Source organism: Budorcas taxicolor, chromosome 17 (assembly GCF_023091745.1).
Source record: "Budorcas taxicolor isolate Tak-1 chromosome 17, Takin1.1, whole genome shotgun sequence".
NCBI lineage: Eukaryota > Metazoa > Chordata > Mammalia > Artiodactyla > Bovidae > Budorcas > Budorcas taxicolor.
Window position 1 is genome coordinate 30,329,462 of NC_068926.1, and position 17,778 is coordinate 30,347,239.

At 38.1% G+C, this 17,778-nt stretch overlaps 2 protein-coding genes across 2 annotated transcripts in view; both read right to left on the bottom strand.

Annotated features, from left to right (window-relative positions):
• Positions 1–8,823, bottom strand: part of HSPA4L (heat shock protein family A (Hsp70) member 4 like) — a 50,041-nt gene extending 41,218 nt beyond the window's left edge. The window contains exon 1 of the mRNA XM_052654922.1: positions 8,633–8,823. Coding sequence (XP_052510882.1) covers positions 8,633–8,739 — 107 coding nt within the window. The 5' untranslated portion in view covers positions 8,740–8,823. The remainder of the gene's footprint in view (positions 1–8,632) is intronic.
• A 6,296-nt stretch (positions 8,824–15,119) lies between these two features.
• Positions 15,120–17,778, bottom strand: part of SLC25A31 (solute carrier family 25 member 31) — a 30,011-nt gene continuing 27,352 nt past the window's right edge. The window contains exon 6 of the mRNA XM_052654907.1: positions 15,120–15,320. Coding sequence (XP_052510867.1) covers positions 15,120–15,320 — 201 coding nt within the window. The remainder of the gene's footprint in view (positions 15,321–17,778) is intronic.

Sequence of the window (17,778 nt, forward strand, 5' to 3'; positions counted from 1 at the left end):
ATATCTTATTAATTTAAAAACACTGACTACATGCTGAAATCAGATTCTGAATATACTGAGTTAAATCAAGTGTATTAAAATTATTTTGTATTTTTATTGAAACTATTAGAATATTTTAAATTATGTGGCTCACATATATTTATTTTTACTGAACAGTGCTGGAATAGGTAATAGGAAGAGGTAAGTAACAATAACAACATACAGGTTTCCAGTTTGCATTGGAGGGTAAATAGCTGTGCCATGCAATAAGACAGAAAATGCTGTAAGAGGGACCTGTTTGGGGATGGACCATCACCAGTTCTATTTTGGCTATGTTGAGACTGAAGTGCCTTTGATATATCCAAGGAGGTATTTATTTAGAACTAAACGTTAAATGTGATGAACTGATATATGACAGAATAGAAGTTACTTTTCTTTAATTGTGATCTGGTAAAAATAGGTAAATAGGATATATTAAGAATCAGTGGTTCAGGTGACACCTTCATTTCTCTTGCAAATAATTCCTTGATTCAACATAGTCTCTGCCAGAGTAGACTTTGCATGCCTGATACAGAAATCCATGAAGATGGTTGGCATTCCATTCTAAACTCAGAGAAATATGGACTTGCCATCTCTTGGCCAGCTTTATTTTGGGAGTTGAGACCCATTTTGCTGTCAACTCCATTACCTGGATACACTTTGAAAAACTTTTAATTTTTCAGTACAAGGCTATCATTACTTTAATGTACAGAAAATCTTAGGTTGATTCTCAAGAGTTAAACTTCTGTTAAAACTCCTAGATCCAAGTAAGACTGATTCAACTATCATTTATTGTTGTATTCACTGTATTTGTTGTATTCGGGGTTGTATTTCACTGAAATATGTTTTATGCCTATATCTTTTCATGAAGAAAGCTACAGTTATCAGACATTCTCTTTAGGTTAAAAGCAGACAACTTGTAAAGTTCAAAAATTTAACGTTATAACTTGAAAATACCCAGTTTCGATAGAGAAAACTCTCCTCACATACTGCATGCATGCTAAGTTGCTTTAGTCATATATGACTCCCTGCGACCCCACCAACTGTAGCCCATGACTCCTCTGTCCATGGCATTCTCTAAGCAAGAATAATAAAGTGGGTTGCCATTTCCTTCTCCAGCTAAAGGTCCTTCTCACATACTAAAGGTCTTCAAATTCCCTCAAATTTTTTTTCCCCCAAGATTCTATAGCACAGCCATTAAATAAATATCTGTCAAGGATTTTCAGAAAAATCAAAGTAATTTAAATACCCATTCTCTTTCAAAATTTTACCTTTCAGTAATATCATGGCAAACAGACATACTATATATTAGGTTGACACAAAAGTTTTTCTAGAAAAGGATATTCAACAGTTTATCCAACTATATATCACAAAATCCAATTACACTTTCTATAGATTATTTCAACTACTATTTAGAAAATCCATTTTATACCTAAAAGAAAAAAAAGTCTACAATGCAGCTAAAACCCATTATATTTAGGCTGATGTTGCCACTGTGACAGTAGTCACAGACTCTCAAAGAATGCCACAAAATTAAACAAATAAGTAGAACTTCTAAATGTTCTGTACAACTTTTAGTAGAGGAGGGGCATAAAAATCAAAAGACAGGATGTTACTTAAGAAAGTTGTATTTGTATTTTCCCCTAAAATCTAAAATTAACTCTCTCTTATAAAGCCAAGCATGGTTATGTTGGAGAAAACACACACTGCCAACAGACCATCAAACTTCTCACCTAAGAGGTCAACACTCTAGACTTGTTTGCTTCTTTGTAAATCTCCACTAAGGAATCAAAACCTCTTGATCCTATCATCGAATGATCCTATCATCGACACTTTAAAATAGCTCTGTTTTTAGAAATTTCTGCTTTCCCTTGCCAGTTCCATAAGATCACAATTACTATTTATAGTCTCTTCTGCTATCACTGAGTAGATGCAAAGAAATATAATAGCTGAATTAATGATATAACAGGACAATCAATTGGTTTAAATAAGGGGTTTGTTCCTTACACGGCCAATTTGGCTCTGAATCAAACTGTCAACCGCTGAGGAACTCCTTTCAACTATAGTTGCCAAGATGTCTATAGAGCAGGATTTCTCAGTCTTGGTAATACAGACATTTGGGGCTAATTCATTGTTGAGGGACTGGGGCAATTTTGTGCCCTGTAGGATTTTAGAAGCATTTCTGGCCTCTACCTGCTAGATATCATTAGCGCTCTTCCGTTCCCTCTCCCCGCAAGTATCTTCAGACATTGTCAGATGCGCCCTAGGGTACAAAATCTCCAGTTGAAAACCACTGCATCATTTCCCAACTAGTATTCTGTACAAAGTAATCCCTTAGCGGTTCAAATAATCTGAGGAAAACATTCTTTTCTATTTCAATGCCTCTAAACAAATTAAGGATTTGAGACTTTGACAGTAGAAACATGTGCTTATTATTTCTCAAACTTAACTATCTGGAAAAAAAGTAAGGGAATGACTGTTACCATTTTTTTTTAGTTTGCTACTTAGAAATATTAGACTAGGAAACAGGAACCCACTCCAATATTCTTGCCTGCAGAATCCCATGGACAGAAGAGCTTGGTGGTCTACAGTCCCTGGGGTCTCAAAGAGTCCGATATGACTGAGTGACTAATGCTTAGAAATATAAAATTTTTAGACATCTATGATTTAGTAATAATATAAACTTTCCAATCTTTCAATATGGACAATGAATAAAATATTTTAACATATAAAAACAAAAATTCCTTTAGTAGTCTCCAAATGCTTCTAATAAGCGTAACTCCCAAATTAAATTTGTTCTTAAAACCATTAACAGAAATCTGCTGCACGTGTGTGTGTGCTCAGTTGTGTCCCACTGCGACCCCACTGATTGTAGCCTTCTGGACATCTCTGTCCACGGGGTTTCCCAGGCAAGAATACTGGAATGGGTTGCCATTTCCTACTCCAGGATATGTTCCCGACCCAGGGATTGAACCCACGTTTCCTGCACTGGCAGGCAGATTCTATACCACTGTCCCACCTGGAAAGCCCCTACAAAAATCACACACACATTTACATAGCTGATTTAATTTTTATTTAAAAAGCTGATTAGGTACTTTAAATTAGACATGCTGTTTAATTATTAAATTAGATACAGTATTTTGAAAGCTGATTATCTTACTCAAAATTTATCAGTTCAAAGACAATTTTGTCATTTTTATTATGACTGCCTAGAACAAAGATTTGCAAATTACCACTTACCACCTATTTTTGTAAGTAAAATTTAATTAGAACATACCTATGCTCATTAATTTGTATTATAATGACCACACACTAAGTGAAGTGAAAGTCGGTCAGTTGTGTCTGACTCTTTGTGATCTCATGGACTATAAAGTCCATGGAATTCTCCAGGCCAGAATACTGGAGTGGGTATCCTTTCCCTTCTCCAGGGGATCCTCCCAACCCAGGGATTGAACCCAGGTCTCCCGGATTGCAAACAGATTCTTTTTTTTTTTTTGAGAATTATTTATTTATTTTTTTAATAGTTTTTTTTTTTTTTAATTTTAAAATCTTTAATTCTTACATGTGTATTCTTTACCAGCTGAACCACAAGGGAAGCCCAAGAATACTGGAGTGGGTAGCCTATCCCTTTCTCCAGCAGATTTTCCTGGCCCACGAATTGAATCGGGGTCTTCTGCACTGCAGGCAGATTCCTTACCAATTGAGCTATCAGAGAAACCCAATCACATACTAACCACATACTAAAAGGCATGTTAAACATCTTAAACTCAACGTATATTACGTAATTTGTACCTATCATTCCTGCCTTCTAGAATTTTTTCAGAATTTTTCAGCTACAAATTCAAGGCAATGACTAGAGATTCATTTTGTTTTGTGGATAATATTCATACTAAAAGATTTTATAGTACTAGCTTTGGCCATGCTAAAGTGTGGGACGTCTGCCCATCCACTCATCTAGGCACAATTTCATTTAAAAAAAATTTCACTGAATTTTTGTTTGTCAACAGCAAAATACTTTGCAACACACACTAATTGACATGTATAGATAAAAGGAATACTGTACATACGTTAAGAATGATGTAGAGTCATAAGAGCAAATTTGAAATGTTCACATTATATTTTGAAAAAGCCAACTGCAGAATGTATATAAATGTAACTCTACTTTTGCTAAAAAAAAAAATCCCAGTTTAACACATATACTCACTATGTATAGAAACACACATGTTAAAGTTTAGGAGGTAGTTGGGAAGAGGCAGAGGAGATATACTTTATGTAATTCTTCAGTATTTAAAATACTTTAAATCAAAATTAATGTAATCTCATAGTAAAACATACAAATAAAACCATTTCATATGGTACAAAGAATAAATAATTTTAAAAATGTGAAAATTTTCTAACCTGAACTGCTATTACCATTAAAAAGTCCTCCTACCCAGCAAGTCACTATTAATGTCTGGAGTTTCTCATTTTCCATGTAGAAAAATTTTTTATTTTCAGTACTTCAAGGTAAGTGATTTCTACTTTTGTTCATTGAATAGGACATCTCACATATCTGAGATGTGGTGTATAAATAATATTTTCCCATATTTTCAGATTATACATATGTTGATAAGGACAGAAAACCAGAGAACTGTTCAGTCTGCTAAGCTGGATCCTGCAGAATTTTAATAGTAAAACAAATATATACATCTAACAAAAATGTCTTGAAATAAATTTGATTAAAAGATCCATTTTCTTTATTGTAAAGTAAGTTCATAAAAGTTCAAAACATTACAGACTATGTATTAAGAGCACACTTCCATAATCTACTTCCAAGAAATATTCACTATTAATAGTTTATAGTCTTTCCACACTGCTTTCCTCCATAGGTTTGCACTAACATTTTGTGTACCTACTTTTATATCAACTTCTAAATTGAAACAAAATTTTTACATGTTCTTAAAATAACTTAAAAGCATACTAAAATAATATTTTAAAACAAGATAATATTTCTTAGAAACTAGACAGTAACAGATGACTTTACTGACTAACGATGCTTCTCTATACAGTAAACGCCCAGACAGATAATTTGTCCAATACAGCCCATTACCCAATATGTAGATACCATCCGTATGCCAACAGATAATGTAAGGACACTGGGGTTCTGGGGTCAAAGAAGCCTGAAACTAAATCCATTTCACTGCTATTTCTTGGCCAAGATATTTAACTTTGCTTAAGGCTTCTTATGAAAAAAGATAGCTAGTATTATCAAACTCATAGAATTGATGTGATACATATGCCAGTGCAAACAATGCTAAGTCCATAGAAATCATCACTAAATATCAATTTAAAATGCAGGGAGCATGTTTTAGCTGTGAGAGTTGGACCATAAAGAAAGCTGAACACTGAAGAATTGATGCTTTTAAACTATGGTGTTGGAGAAGACTGCATCAGAGTCCTCTGGACAGCAAGGAGATTCAACCAGTCCATCCTAAAGATCAGTACTGAATATTCATTGGAAGGACTGATGCTGAAGCTCTTTGGCCACCTGATGCTGCGAAAGATTGAAGGCAGGAGGAGAAGGGGACGACAGAGGATGAGATGGTTGGATGGCATCACCAACTCACTGGACATGAGTTTGAGGCAAGCTCCAGGAGTTGGTGATAGACAGGGAAGCCTGATGTGTTGCAGTCCATGGCGTTGCAAAGAGTCAAGACACAACTGAGTGACTGAACTGATGTTTTATCTGACCACATGCCTTAATCTGATATTGAATGAGAATTTCTGGCTCCAGTTTTCTTTTCCCATGTGTGAAACTAACCACTTTGATATAACTGGGTCTGAGATGGAAATTCCAATCCCTACATCTATACTTAATTGAACAATATAAACATTCAAGGCCTGAAAAATGTGCACACTCAGTAATTCTAATTCTAGAAACTTACTTGAAGGAATTAACGGTCAAAAATTTAGTTACAAAGATAGTTATCGCAGCACTGCTTATAAAAAGAAAATATGAACAACCTGAATACCAATAAGGGATGATTTAAGGAAATTCAGTGTTGATTATACAAACACTGAAATTGGGTGCTATGTGCTAAGCCGCTTCAGCTGTGTCTGACTCTTTGCAATCCCATGGACTGTAGCCCCACTACAGGCCAAAACTTAAGCAATTATCTTTTTTATTAAATTGTCCTTGGTTATACATAGGATTCTCCCATGCATACATAATTATGTATATTAAAGAATGAAATGTGAAAAAGTGTGGATGCTGAAACCAACTAAATCAAACATTTTCTACTTTTTTTCCCACATGATCTTTTAAAAATGTATTTGCATCTTAGCAATGCCTTTGTCCTATTACACTGATGTTAGCAAAAGGACATACGAAGAATTTTTTTTGCAAAGCTAGTTTATATGTATTATTAAATACTGTGGTGTATTAGAAAAGTTTCAGGTCCTCCAATAGTTACATTTTTTGCAAGATAGGCATTTAATGAATAAACATTTAGGAATCAGGAAGGGCTATGTTTTCACTCAATAATGTAAGCCCCACAAAGTAAATACACACTCTAACAGCACCAAACTACAATGAAGTACTAGTTCAATAACAATAAAAGGTATACTCTGAAATACATGACAGTATGCAACTCCAGAAAGAAGGGCAAAGTTGCTGATACAAGCTAGGAATACAATCCTTCCACTTTTAGAACGTTCTACTTTGGTTTAGCCTCATTAAATCTAGATATTAGAAATGACTCTCTTACATACAAATCAGAAAGATAACCTCAGCCACACAGAATTTGCCAATGTGCTTAAGAATATTAACAGAGACTTTAGAAGACTTAAATGAGCAGCCTAATTTCTAAAGAACTCTCTTTGAAAGTGTGGCCAGGCTCTTTAAATTTAGAGTCATGGAACCACTAATAAGATTTTTGAGCCTGGAAATGCAGTATCTGTTTTACAATTCTAGTTTCTGATCTTTTAGGAGAAGGCTTTAAAGATAAGGGGAACATCCATCCGACCTCTCATTTTTTTCTCTATAGGCTAAGTTCCTGAAGCCAAAAACTGCCTCCATTAACCTTTACTCTGATGAAAGAGCAGAGTGGAATTTCCTAGTCCTTTTCTGGCAGAAACCCATATCTGCTGTGACTTAAAACGCTGTAGAGATGAAGTCATCAATAGTTCACAATTTACGCTTCACTGTCTCATTGTGCATAAAGCCAGAGAAAGACGTAAAAAGAAGCAAGAGTTCTAACAGTACTAGAACATTAACTGACCTATGCTCACATTTGAGACTGTAAGTATACAGGAATTTCAGCAAAAGAAATATAATGCATATATCTAGAAAAAGGTGGTATAAACCTTCTAGAATATTCTTTAAAAGAAACCAAAGCACAAACTGCTCCAAGTAAACTACTGCCAAAACCTCCTTGACATAATTTATTCATAAAAGATTAGCAATATACTTATTTAAAGCCTTAGCTTAACACTGATCTTGGACAAGATTAGTCTTATGTTTAAAGTATTATATTTTGGACCATTCAGAAGGGTCAAATCAACGTTTGGTTGCTTAACCATAGAAAATAAGACATTGGCAGTTAGTTACCTCATAAAATTACCGGTAACAGGAATCTACATTAAGAAGCTAGTTTTTCATATCCCTGTCTTACTTAATTATATTATTTGCTAACTTCCCAGACCACAGAAACAATGAAACATGTGGATACATGTTTCCATGACATAATGCCACTCCTTCTAATTCTTTCATCAAGTGTTCATAATAGAATCACTTCACAATCATGTTTATACAGGACAGATGCCTCTGCCTCTCCAACAATTCATTCTGTAGAAATATGCTTTCGATAGGTTCTACCTCCACTACTTTCCTTTAATGGATGAACATTACCGACACGTGGCCAACGACTCCCATCCCTGATTCTCTCCCTATTAATACATCACTAACCTACGCCCCTGGAAACCCGTCCGATTACCCCCAATTCTCAAGGACACTGAGGTAAAATCCCTTCTTTTAAAAAACAAACAAAAGAAGGCTTTCTGGGCCAGATGAACCTGCAACTCATATTCTGACATTTGCATTCTAAGCTTTCATTTCTTACTTTTCTGAGAGAAAGCTGTCGCGTTGACAGATGGGCAAAGGAGGAAGGGGAGAAACAATAAAGAATTTTTTTACTGAGCGAGCGCGGATGCCCGCCCTCGGCCAATAATCCCAAACAAGCCAGGCGAGGGGAGAACTAAAGATCTTTCTCTAATGTTCAGAATGTCGTGGTGGTCCCGCACCAATCCTTTTCCTGAAAACTAAAGCAGACACGCCGGGGGACCGAGGCGTGGTGGTGGGCGCGCGCGGGAGCTGGGGGGTAGGGAGACGGGGGGGGGTGCGTGGGTACACAGATGCGCCAACTATACGAGTTAAGTCCCTTGTCCTTGAAGGAAAAGCAGCTTTGCGGAGCTAGAAAGTCCGACTCCCACCTGGGCCCGCCACCCCGCGGACTGCAATTGATGGGCTGCACCTGTCATCTCAGAGTTCGGCTCATCAGAAGAAACCAGCAGGCGGGACAAATGTGAGGGTCGGGAGCAAACGTTTCCCAGGATTACCACCAGACCGGGCACTTACGGGGTACACCTGTCGCTGTACTCATTGGCGATGGTTTCGATGCCGCCGCTCCTCGCTACTGCGATGTAGCAGTTGAGAAAGCCGAGGTCAATACCGACCACAGACATCCCGCCGCCTAATGGTAGGGGTGATGGTGCAGAAGCCCTCGGTGCGGGGACCGCGTCCTCTTCTGGGCTGTTGCTCCTGGAACTACGACTCCTACAAGAAGCAAAGGAGAGATGACCCCAAATGGCTGCGCATTAAATCTGGGGCAGCGCGTCGGGGAACCTTGGAGGAGGGGAAAGCCGCCCACGCCGCAGCCTCCGCCGCCCAGGTCTCTCTCCACTGCGGTTCGGCAGCCTCCAACCGGCAGTTATTGGGGTCTGCGCCTGCGCGCTCCGCCGCCGGGGCGGCGCGCGAGCTGCCCCTTCGTGCCCGAGGCTGCTCCGGGCCCCGACTTCGGCCGCTTCCGTCAGCGCTCGGGCAACGGCTGCCCGAGGAGCTGCGGGTTCGAGAAAGATCTGGAAAATGGAGGCGGCTGAGCCGGCAGGAGTGGGAGGGAGAAGGGGGAGTCGGGAGGATCAGGCAGGAGAGGAGGAGGGGAAGCGGAGCCGGTTGGCTCGCCACCGCGCGGCTGCGGGGCGCACTGCGGCTGGACGAGGTGCTAGCTCTGGCCCGGCCAGCGGTTTGCCCACGTGTTTGGAAGAACCCCTTTGGGTTGTTTTGGCAACTGGGGCCCGGCCTGCTGCAGCGGCAAGGCACTGCCCAGGCCTGCCCGGCGTCGGGCGCGCAGCCTGGCGGTTGCTGGCCCGGTGCTGCCGCCTCGGTGTTTCCCTCGGAGAGGCCTGCCCGCAACTCCAGCACCCACCCGACGGCCTCGCCGCCCCGAGGGGCCCATGTGCAGCCAGCCAGCGCGCTTTCAGTCCCGCCGCGCGGCCCCGCCGCCCGCCCGCCGCGCCCAGCTCTGTGAGGTGGCGCCCATTGTGCGGCCGCTGGTGGCCTCGCCTCGTCTCTTCCCCAGGGACGCGCGGATCCCGAGGGAAAAGGGTCCTATCTTGTGTGAAAGTCGACTGAACTGTTTCCCCCTGCCTAACAAGGGCTTGAAACACCAAAAAACAAACATGTCAAGAAACAACACACATGCAACTCCCTTGGTGTAACTTCCCTCACTTTATCCTAAAAGGAGCAGCCTCCTCCACTAACCCTTACCTCTGAAAACCAGTTTTACAGGACAGCAACATTAAGTCTGTGTGTCCTGTGACACCAGGCAAGCCTGTGCATAGCCGCCACCCTTTGGTCCCCGAAGAAGCAGCCTCCAGTGGTTCAAATGGCTTTTTTCCTTTGATCAGGATAAGTGGCGGTGTCTGAAATTTAACCAAGTTATAGTTTACACTTACAAAGTTTGGCTGCCCTGTTCCTTCTCATTCAGTTCTTCCTGAGTTTCTTCTTCCTTCTTGTTCAGTTCTTTGTGGGTTTCCTGTTCCTTGTCATTTGGTTCCTTGTGGTCCTGTTGGTCGTCGTTCAGTTCTTCGTCGGTTTCCCATTCCTCGTCATTCAGTTCTTCATAGCTCTGTTCCCTGTCATTCAATTCTCCCGGGATTTCCTCTTCTTTCTTGCCCAGTTCCTTGTGTGATTCCTGTTGCTTCTTCCTTGATTCTTCATGTGTTTCCTGTTTCCCATTTGTTGGTATCATGAGAAAGACTTTTTTACGAGGTTTTTTCATAGGCTCATTGTCCTTATTTGTCCACTTCTTAAAAGAACTGAGGCTTTTTACCACAGCCAGTGCTGCAATAGCAGCAGCAGCAAGGGTGGCTATAGCTCCTGCTGCTGTTGCTATGAGGAACATGAAATCCATTTTCAAGGGCGGTACTGAGGAAACTGTGATGTACTGTAATGTTAAGCAATGTTTTGGCTCCGGTCTGTCTTCATTAAAGAATTAGATCTCTCTTCCATCTCACACGCACACAGGAAACATGGTAACTCCCGACGACGACGCCATCCTCTGTCCTCTGCGGCAGGTGTCGCGGCCGCGTCTCCCAGCAGGCAGTGCGTGAGCAGGGCAGGGATTGGGTGCTGCTGCTAACAGAACCCGGGCCCCAGTGCTGCTGGGCGGTCCCCGGCTTGTACCCATTCTCAGTTCCCCTTGTAGCCCCCGTCCTGTTAGGCCTGCCACCATCTATTTATTCTAGAATATCCTGAAATTCTCCTAGGACCATTTAGTTCTCCATTACTCTCTGTACAACTTGAGAGTGTGAGAATAATTTTCCTATTAAAAAACACTTAAAAGATCAGAGTAAAAATGAAACAACTGGGGTCAGGCGCAAGAGATTACTATTATTACATTCTTTACCATTTCTGGGAGGAATTAAGAACACCTCCTGTCTGAAAGTATGACAGGTTTGGTGGGTCACAAGAACTGGGTTGTGGTTCCAGCTGGGTCTAACTTACTAGTGGTAGGACCTCTAGCAAGTTACTTAACTACCAAGCCCTAGGTTTAAAACCTGTTAAAATGAAGAAGATACATGTAACTATGAGACTGTTGTTATTCTATAATGTGAGCATAGTCACAGTGCCTGGCATCAAAAAGGCCAATACTTGGTAGATATGCCCAGCTGCTGCTGCTGCAATGTAGGAATTTTGTGGAGTTATGTACATTGATCAGTGTATCCAGCAATCCTGCTGTATTCTTATAAATTCTAGTATTCCTAGAGATTCCTGGATTTTCTGTATATGGAACCATATGGCTTGGGAAATAACTAATTTTTTTTTCATTTTTAATCTTCTTGTTTTCTTATGTTGCCTATGGTCACCAGTAGTACAATGAAGAATTCAAGCTGTAATGGCAAGCATCCTTGTTTTGTGCTTAACATTAAATACATCCACGTTGACATTAAAGAACTTGAATTTATCCTCTTTTCCTTGCTAACAGGTTTCACCTAAGTGGATACTAAAATTTAACAAATGCCATGCATCGTCTATATTTTGAAATGATTTTTTTTTCTCATCAGTTAATGTGGTGAATAATATGAACAGATTTTCTAATTAATATTTCCGAATAGATTTCTAATTGCTGCACACCTAGGATAAACCTGTTAGGCCATCCATGATGGTTCTGTTTTAGATACATTTGATTTAGCTTGTGATTATTTTATTTAGAATGCTTATATCTGTAAGGTTTAATTTTCCTTTATTCTTCTTGCTAATATCAAGATTATACTAGCTTAATTAATTTTCTTTTCTCTGGTAAAGTTTTGCAAAGACAAGCCTGAAAACCATTTTGACCTGGAGTTTACAAGCAGATTTATGACCATGGGCTAAGTTTCTTTAGGGGATATAGTCTATGTTTTCTATTTCTTGTATCAAGATTTGTATTTTTACTGAAAAGTGACCATTTCATCTAGGTTTTCATGTTTGTTGGCATAAATTTGATTATTCATTAAAAAAATATCCCTTCTACAGCTATATGTCCAACTTTCTCAATACTGTTTATTTGAATCCCTTTTCTTGGTTCCTTATCAGCTTTACTGATAATACTGATACTAGAGAAATGTGTCTGTGGACTTGTAATTACTGCACTCCAGAATTAAGCAGACGTACCTACCTATGTTAATAGACCTAGTTTTGTATACACTGGGGTCTGCCCCTGAAACATTTTAAGGAGGAAAAAACCAAAATGTATGTAGGCTCCCAAGAAAAGTATCCCCAAATTTACCAAGTTATATTACTTCTCCCACCAAAAAGTCTTTTACAGCCAGTGTTTGTCTAAGTTTACCAATATGTTTACTGATTTGTTTAATTCACTCCTTTTGCATCCCTCTTTCCATCTGGGTTCAGTTTTCTTTCAGTAATTGTTTCAGTAAAGGTCTCTGAATGGTGAACATTTTTGTCTAAAAATCTTTTAACTTAAAAAGATTTTCTTTTATTGGAGGATAATTGCTTTACAATGTTGTGGTGTCTCTGATTTACCTTTTGAATAATAACTTGGTTGCCAATAGAATTTTTGATTGACAGTAACTGTCCCTTTTAGCATCCATTATTATTGATGAGTCTAAATACTGATCCTTTCCAAGTTACCAGTTTTATCTCATTATTTCATTTTATTTTGTAGTTTCATTAGGATGCATCTAACATGGATTTTATTAGACAAAATCTACTCAGAATTTTTTTATTAACCTGAGGATGGATGAACTTTTTAGGTTCTAGAGAAGTCTCAGTCATTGTCCTTTGATTACCGCCTCTCACCCCTTTCCAGTGTCTTCTGGATCTATCAGAATGTGTAGGGACTCTTTAACTTCTATGACTCTTAGCTCTTTTCATCACGTCTTTAATTTCAAACACTCTACCATTTCTAGATGTTCTTTCAAACATGACTCTTAGCTTTTTGTCATGTTTTTCATTTCACTCTACCATTTCTAGATGTTCTTTCAGACTTGCCTATTCTTCTTTTAACTACACTATTTGTATTATTTTGCTTCCTTTAAAAATTTATTAGTCATTTTAAACATTCTAAGTCTAGAGCCTTTTAGAGTATTTTATCACATTTTTAGTTCTAGGGGTGCTAATTCTGATTGTATAATACCTACCAACTCTTCCACACAGTGATTGTTTCCTCATATGATTTGTTTTCACTATAAATTCACCTGCAATAAGGTTGTTTTTTCTGTGGGATATTTTGTGTGCCCTGGGTCACAGAAGTGTTCAGAGAGGTTTTGTTATTTGTTTCTGTCAGAGCCCTGAGGAAGTCTCACTGGTCCAGAACAGTTTTAATTATTCAAGTTGGAGTTCCTGTATCACAGATAGTGTTTACGTCTAAATTCTGAACTTTTTGTTGTGACTCAAGCCTGGGGGTTTTGATTTCTCACAGATGACTTTCCTTTTTCCTACTCATTGCTTTGAGGTAGCTGGCCAACCTCCTTATGTACTATGGTCTGGTGCCTATCTTAGTTTCTCCCCTACCAACCTTTCAGCTTTATTGTACAGCCATGTGGTTGGCAGGCGCAGCATGTTGTTTCAGTCTCCTAGGTGACATTTCATTTTCTTTTGTCCTAACTATATACATGTTCCAGCCTTCAAAGAATACACTTTTGGTCTAGTGAGTTAGTAATTAAATTCCTGTTTGCTCTCTATGGATGCCATTCAGGATTTTAAAGACTTTTTGCTTCTAAGCATGTCCCTGAACAAGCTGAAAACTTTTATCTTTTCTTAGTTTATGTTTGTATGGTACACTGTTACTAATATTTTATTATTTTAACTGCTTTGGTCCATCTTAAATCTTCCTTTTTTGTAGTAAACAGAATTATTGATAGTATAGAAGGAAACAAAAACATGTATCTTGTTATTTAACTTTTTGTGTTATGTTGACCTCTGCAAGAAATCATGTTAAGAGTTTTCAAAAGAGTTAACTTTTTTTCTCAAGTGATAGCACCCAATAGACTACAAAGTATACTCTGAATTATTTTCCTTGAAATATACTTTAACCTGTGCCCCACGAAGTTCACTCAGTTTTGGTTTTACCCACTCATTGCCTCATAAAATCTTTCTAAAGTTTATCCCCACTAGCTTAACATTCCTTTACCCACTAAAACTTTAAAATCTTGGGTATTTCAAATGTACTATCTTCCGCAACATTTCTGAAAAACCAAACAGACTCCTGTACAAAACCCTGAAAACTCTGCTTTCTGACGTTAAGCCAGTTCCCAATTCTGATAAAAATTTGGTTACCCTCTGCTTATTAATAATGTTAGCAACAAGGAAAATAAGGCTCAGGCATAGCCAGTTTTAAACGTTTTTATTTTTATCAATACAAAGTATACAAACTAATTTTCAAGGGGATAATTTTTGTTCTAAGATACATTCACATTTAGCAAGATTTTATCTTAAAGATAAAAGCTAGCAAATATGCCATCTTTACATCTTTCACTTTCCAACTACAGGTTTACAATGTCATTAAAGTCATTATCATTTTTTTATAATCAGATATACAATCTGTGCTTATTAAAAGCTATATGATACCATAAACACTGTACACAGTAATAACCTGAGCTGCTTTAGTAAAGATGTTGTAGAAGAAAGCTTACTTATGCTCACAGATATCATGATGACATCTCCGGATAAGCTTTTAAGAAATATTTGTCATATCGTATGATTTCAAAAGATAGGGAGACAGTTAAAATAATAAAATTTTAAAAGAAGATACTTTCATTTCCTAGATTTTAGCATTGTACATTTTACCTTATCACAAAAGTAAGAAAAAGATTTTAAACTAATAAAAATAACATGTACCACTTATAGTAAGTAAAATGTCTCATCAAAGTGAGTTTGAATCTAAATAGTAAAGAAATTGCATTTATCTGCTTTGTTGGTATTTAAATTCTTGAAAAAAGCCTTTGCTCTATTGCAGAATTAGCACTTTAAGAAAATACTGACAGTAATAACACTATCAAAATGTACACAAACGGCAGCTATGTAATTTGTATGTTTAAGAAGTTAACTATATCCATGTCTCAATTTAATCGCCTGCTGAACTACCTCCAATATCAATATTAAGGAGGTCTTTAATTTTATCATACAATACCAAGACCAAGGCACCCCCTGTACCACGAAGGATGTTGGAGAAGGCACCACGAAAAAATGCACCAATTCCTTCCTGTTGGTATATCTTCATAAAACAGTCTAAAGTTCCTTTATATTGCCGTTCAGCCTCACCACTCTATATAAAGACAAACAGTTTGCCATTATCTTAGTATCTTTTATCATAAGACAGATTTTATATAGCACCAAGGATAGATTAAAATTAATACTGTGTTGAATAAGTATGTTAACAGTCATATATTGAATACTGGATGGCCAAATATTAGGCTTAATAGATTTTAAAAGATGGCATCACATAACATGATTTTATCATTTCACCACACTGTAATTAAGTGAGAAATCAATAGCAAAACAAAAACTGCCGGGAGCCAGCGTGAGGAATCCCACCCGTGACAAGGTCATGTGGCAGAGATCTGATGGGCAAGGCGAGTCAAATCTCAGGGCTTCCCCCTGGTATTTCCTGAGCATGTACCCCAAAAATCCAAAGTCTGCCGGCCTTTGTACTCTGCTTTTTCACTCTTCTGACACACTGGAAAAAGTCAACTCAGAGCTTTAGTCTTCTGCATTTGAAAGGGTGTTTCAATCCAAAAACCCCTCTGATGGCTTTCTAGCCTCCCTGCAGAACTCATACAGCTGTGCATGTGATTGTTTGAGGCCTCCAGACTGCGGAGGCACAGGAAGCTTAAAACATCCTAGGAATGTAGGGGCTTCCGAGGAGTCAAAATCATTAGAATAGGACTGATTAAAGGTTTCATTTGTTGAGCCAATATTTGCTGCCAAATTTTCATATCTTTTATTTGTAGAGATAGTTGGTATATAGAAAAACCGGTAGTAGACCTGGTATTAGCAACATTAGATCTCTGAGTTAAGTACTTTCTTTGTTATAACCCACTGCACCTTTGTTCTACAGGAATGTAACTTTATTTAGTACTTTGAGGGTGATGCAGAGTAAAGAAAAAACACCTCTAGGGAAAAGGAGTTTTCTGGCTGATAGACAATTAATTATCCAGGAAGAGAGCCATAAAAATGTTAACAGGCTTCTTGGCCAGAAGATAATGTAAACCACCTGAGACTTTTTTGTATACGGGAGGGTATGCAAAAAGAAAGCCTGGTCTCAATGAGGGTCAGGACTGCTGCCCCTGCATAACTTTGCATATTCCATTATTTCTTTATATACAACTCGGGGTATATAAGCTGATTTTGAAAATAAAGTTTTTGGAGTTTTGCACCGATGCTGGGCTTCCCCAGGTCGTTCTTTTCTCCCCTTTTTCGGCTGAATTCCCATCTGAAGCGGGGAGGCTCACCACGTCTACTTACTTGCCCTGGCTGCTAAGATCCATGCGAAAGGGAGCCTAAGGCGGGGCACCCTTCGATATTCAAGCGGGCGCCGGTGGCCTAACGTAGATGGTGCAAACCTCTTGTCTCGAGGTTTTATTGGTTTTCCCCGTAAACCAAGTTATTCGGCATCTTTTTCTCCACCTAAATTTCCTACTATACTATTTCTTCCTAATCTAATCTTATATTTCTATATTAATAAATAAGTTTCTCCTCGCCTATGCCGTTCACGCTTCGAATTACCCTGGATCCACCAGGGCTGGACCCTGGCAAAAAACAAAACTAGAAATATATTGCATTTGGGTGTTAAGAAAAACATATCTTAGAAAATTTGTAAAACTTACTTATAACCATAAAATGCCTCATACAAATTTGTAAGATGTAGCCTGAGTGGTAACTTGAACCACCAGAAAAAAAGGAAATAATGCAACAGAAAAAATAAAAAACAAAAACTTATTTGAAATACTTTGACCAATGTGTAGAAACACTGTTTCAGGAAAAACAAGAAAAGGCTCTTAAATTATCAGAAGTGGCAAAGGTAACATCACTGCAGATGACCCAGAGATTAAGAGAGAGCAACATGATACTATGAACACTTTTATGACAATTATTTTGAAAACTCAGAATAAATAAATTCCTTAAAGGTATAATTTACCAACAGAATAGGAAAAAACACTGGAATACTACTAAATTTGTTACATAAATTCATTCAGTTGTTGAAAATCTCATAAATTAGAAAACCACATATCCAGATGACTTTATATGTGAGTTCTACTAAATATTCAATGAACATTTAGTTCCAATCTCACAGAAACTATTCCAAAAAAGAGAAAAAGTGGGAAGACTCCCCAACATATTTTGTAACAATTGAATAGGCCTGATACTAAAGTAGGACTAGGATAATACAAGAAGGAAAAAAAAATGTCAAGCTTATGTTGGAGAAACAACAGATACAAAAATCCTGAAAATCCAGCAAATCAAACCTAGCAAAGGGTACAAAATATAATACACCATGACCAAGCTGGATTGATCCCAGCCATATAAAGTTGGTTTAGCTATGGAAAATAGATTAATGTAATACATATATTAATACACAAAGAGAAAATAATATGATCATCCCAATATAGAAAAAAAAATGACCACCATTCATGATTAAAAATTACTGTAATCCAAAACAGAAAGTATCAATCATAACATAATAAAGGATAACTGAAAAATTCACAGCTAATTATTAAACTTTG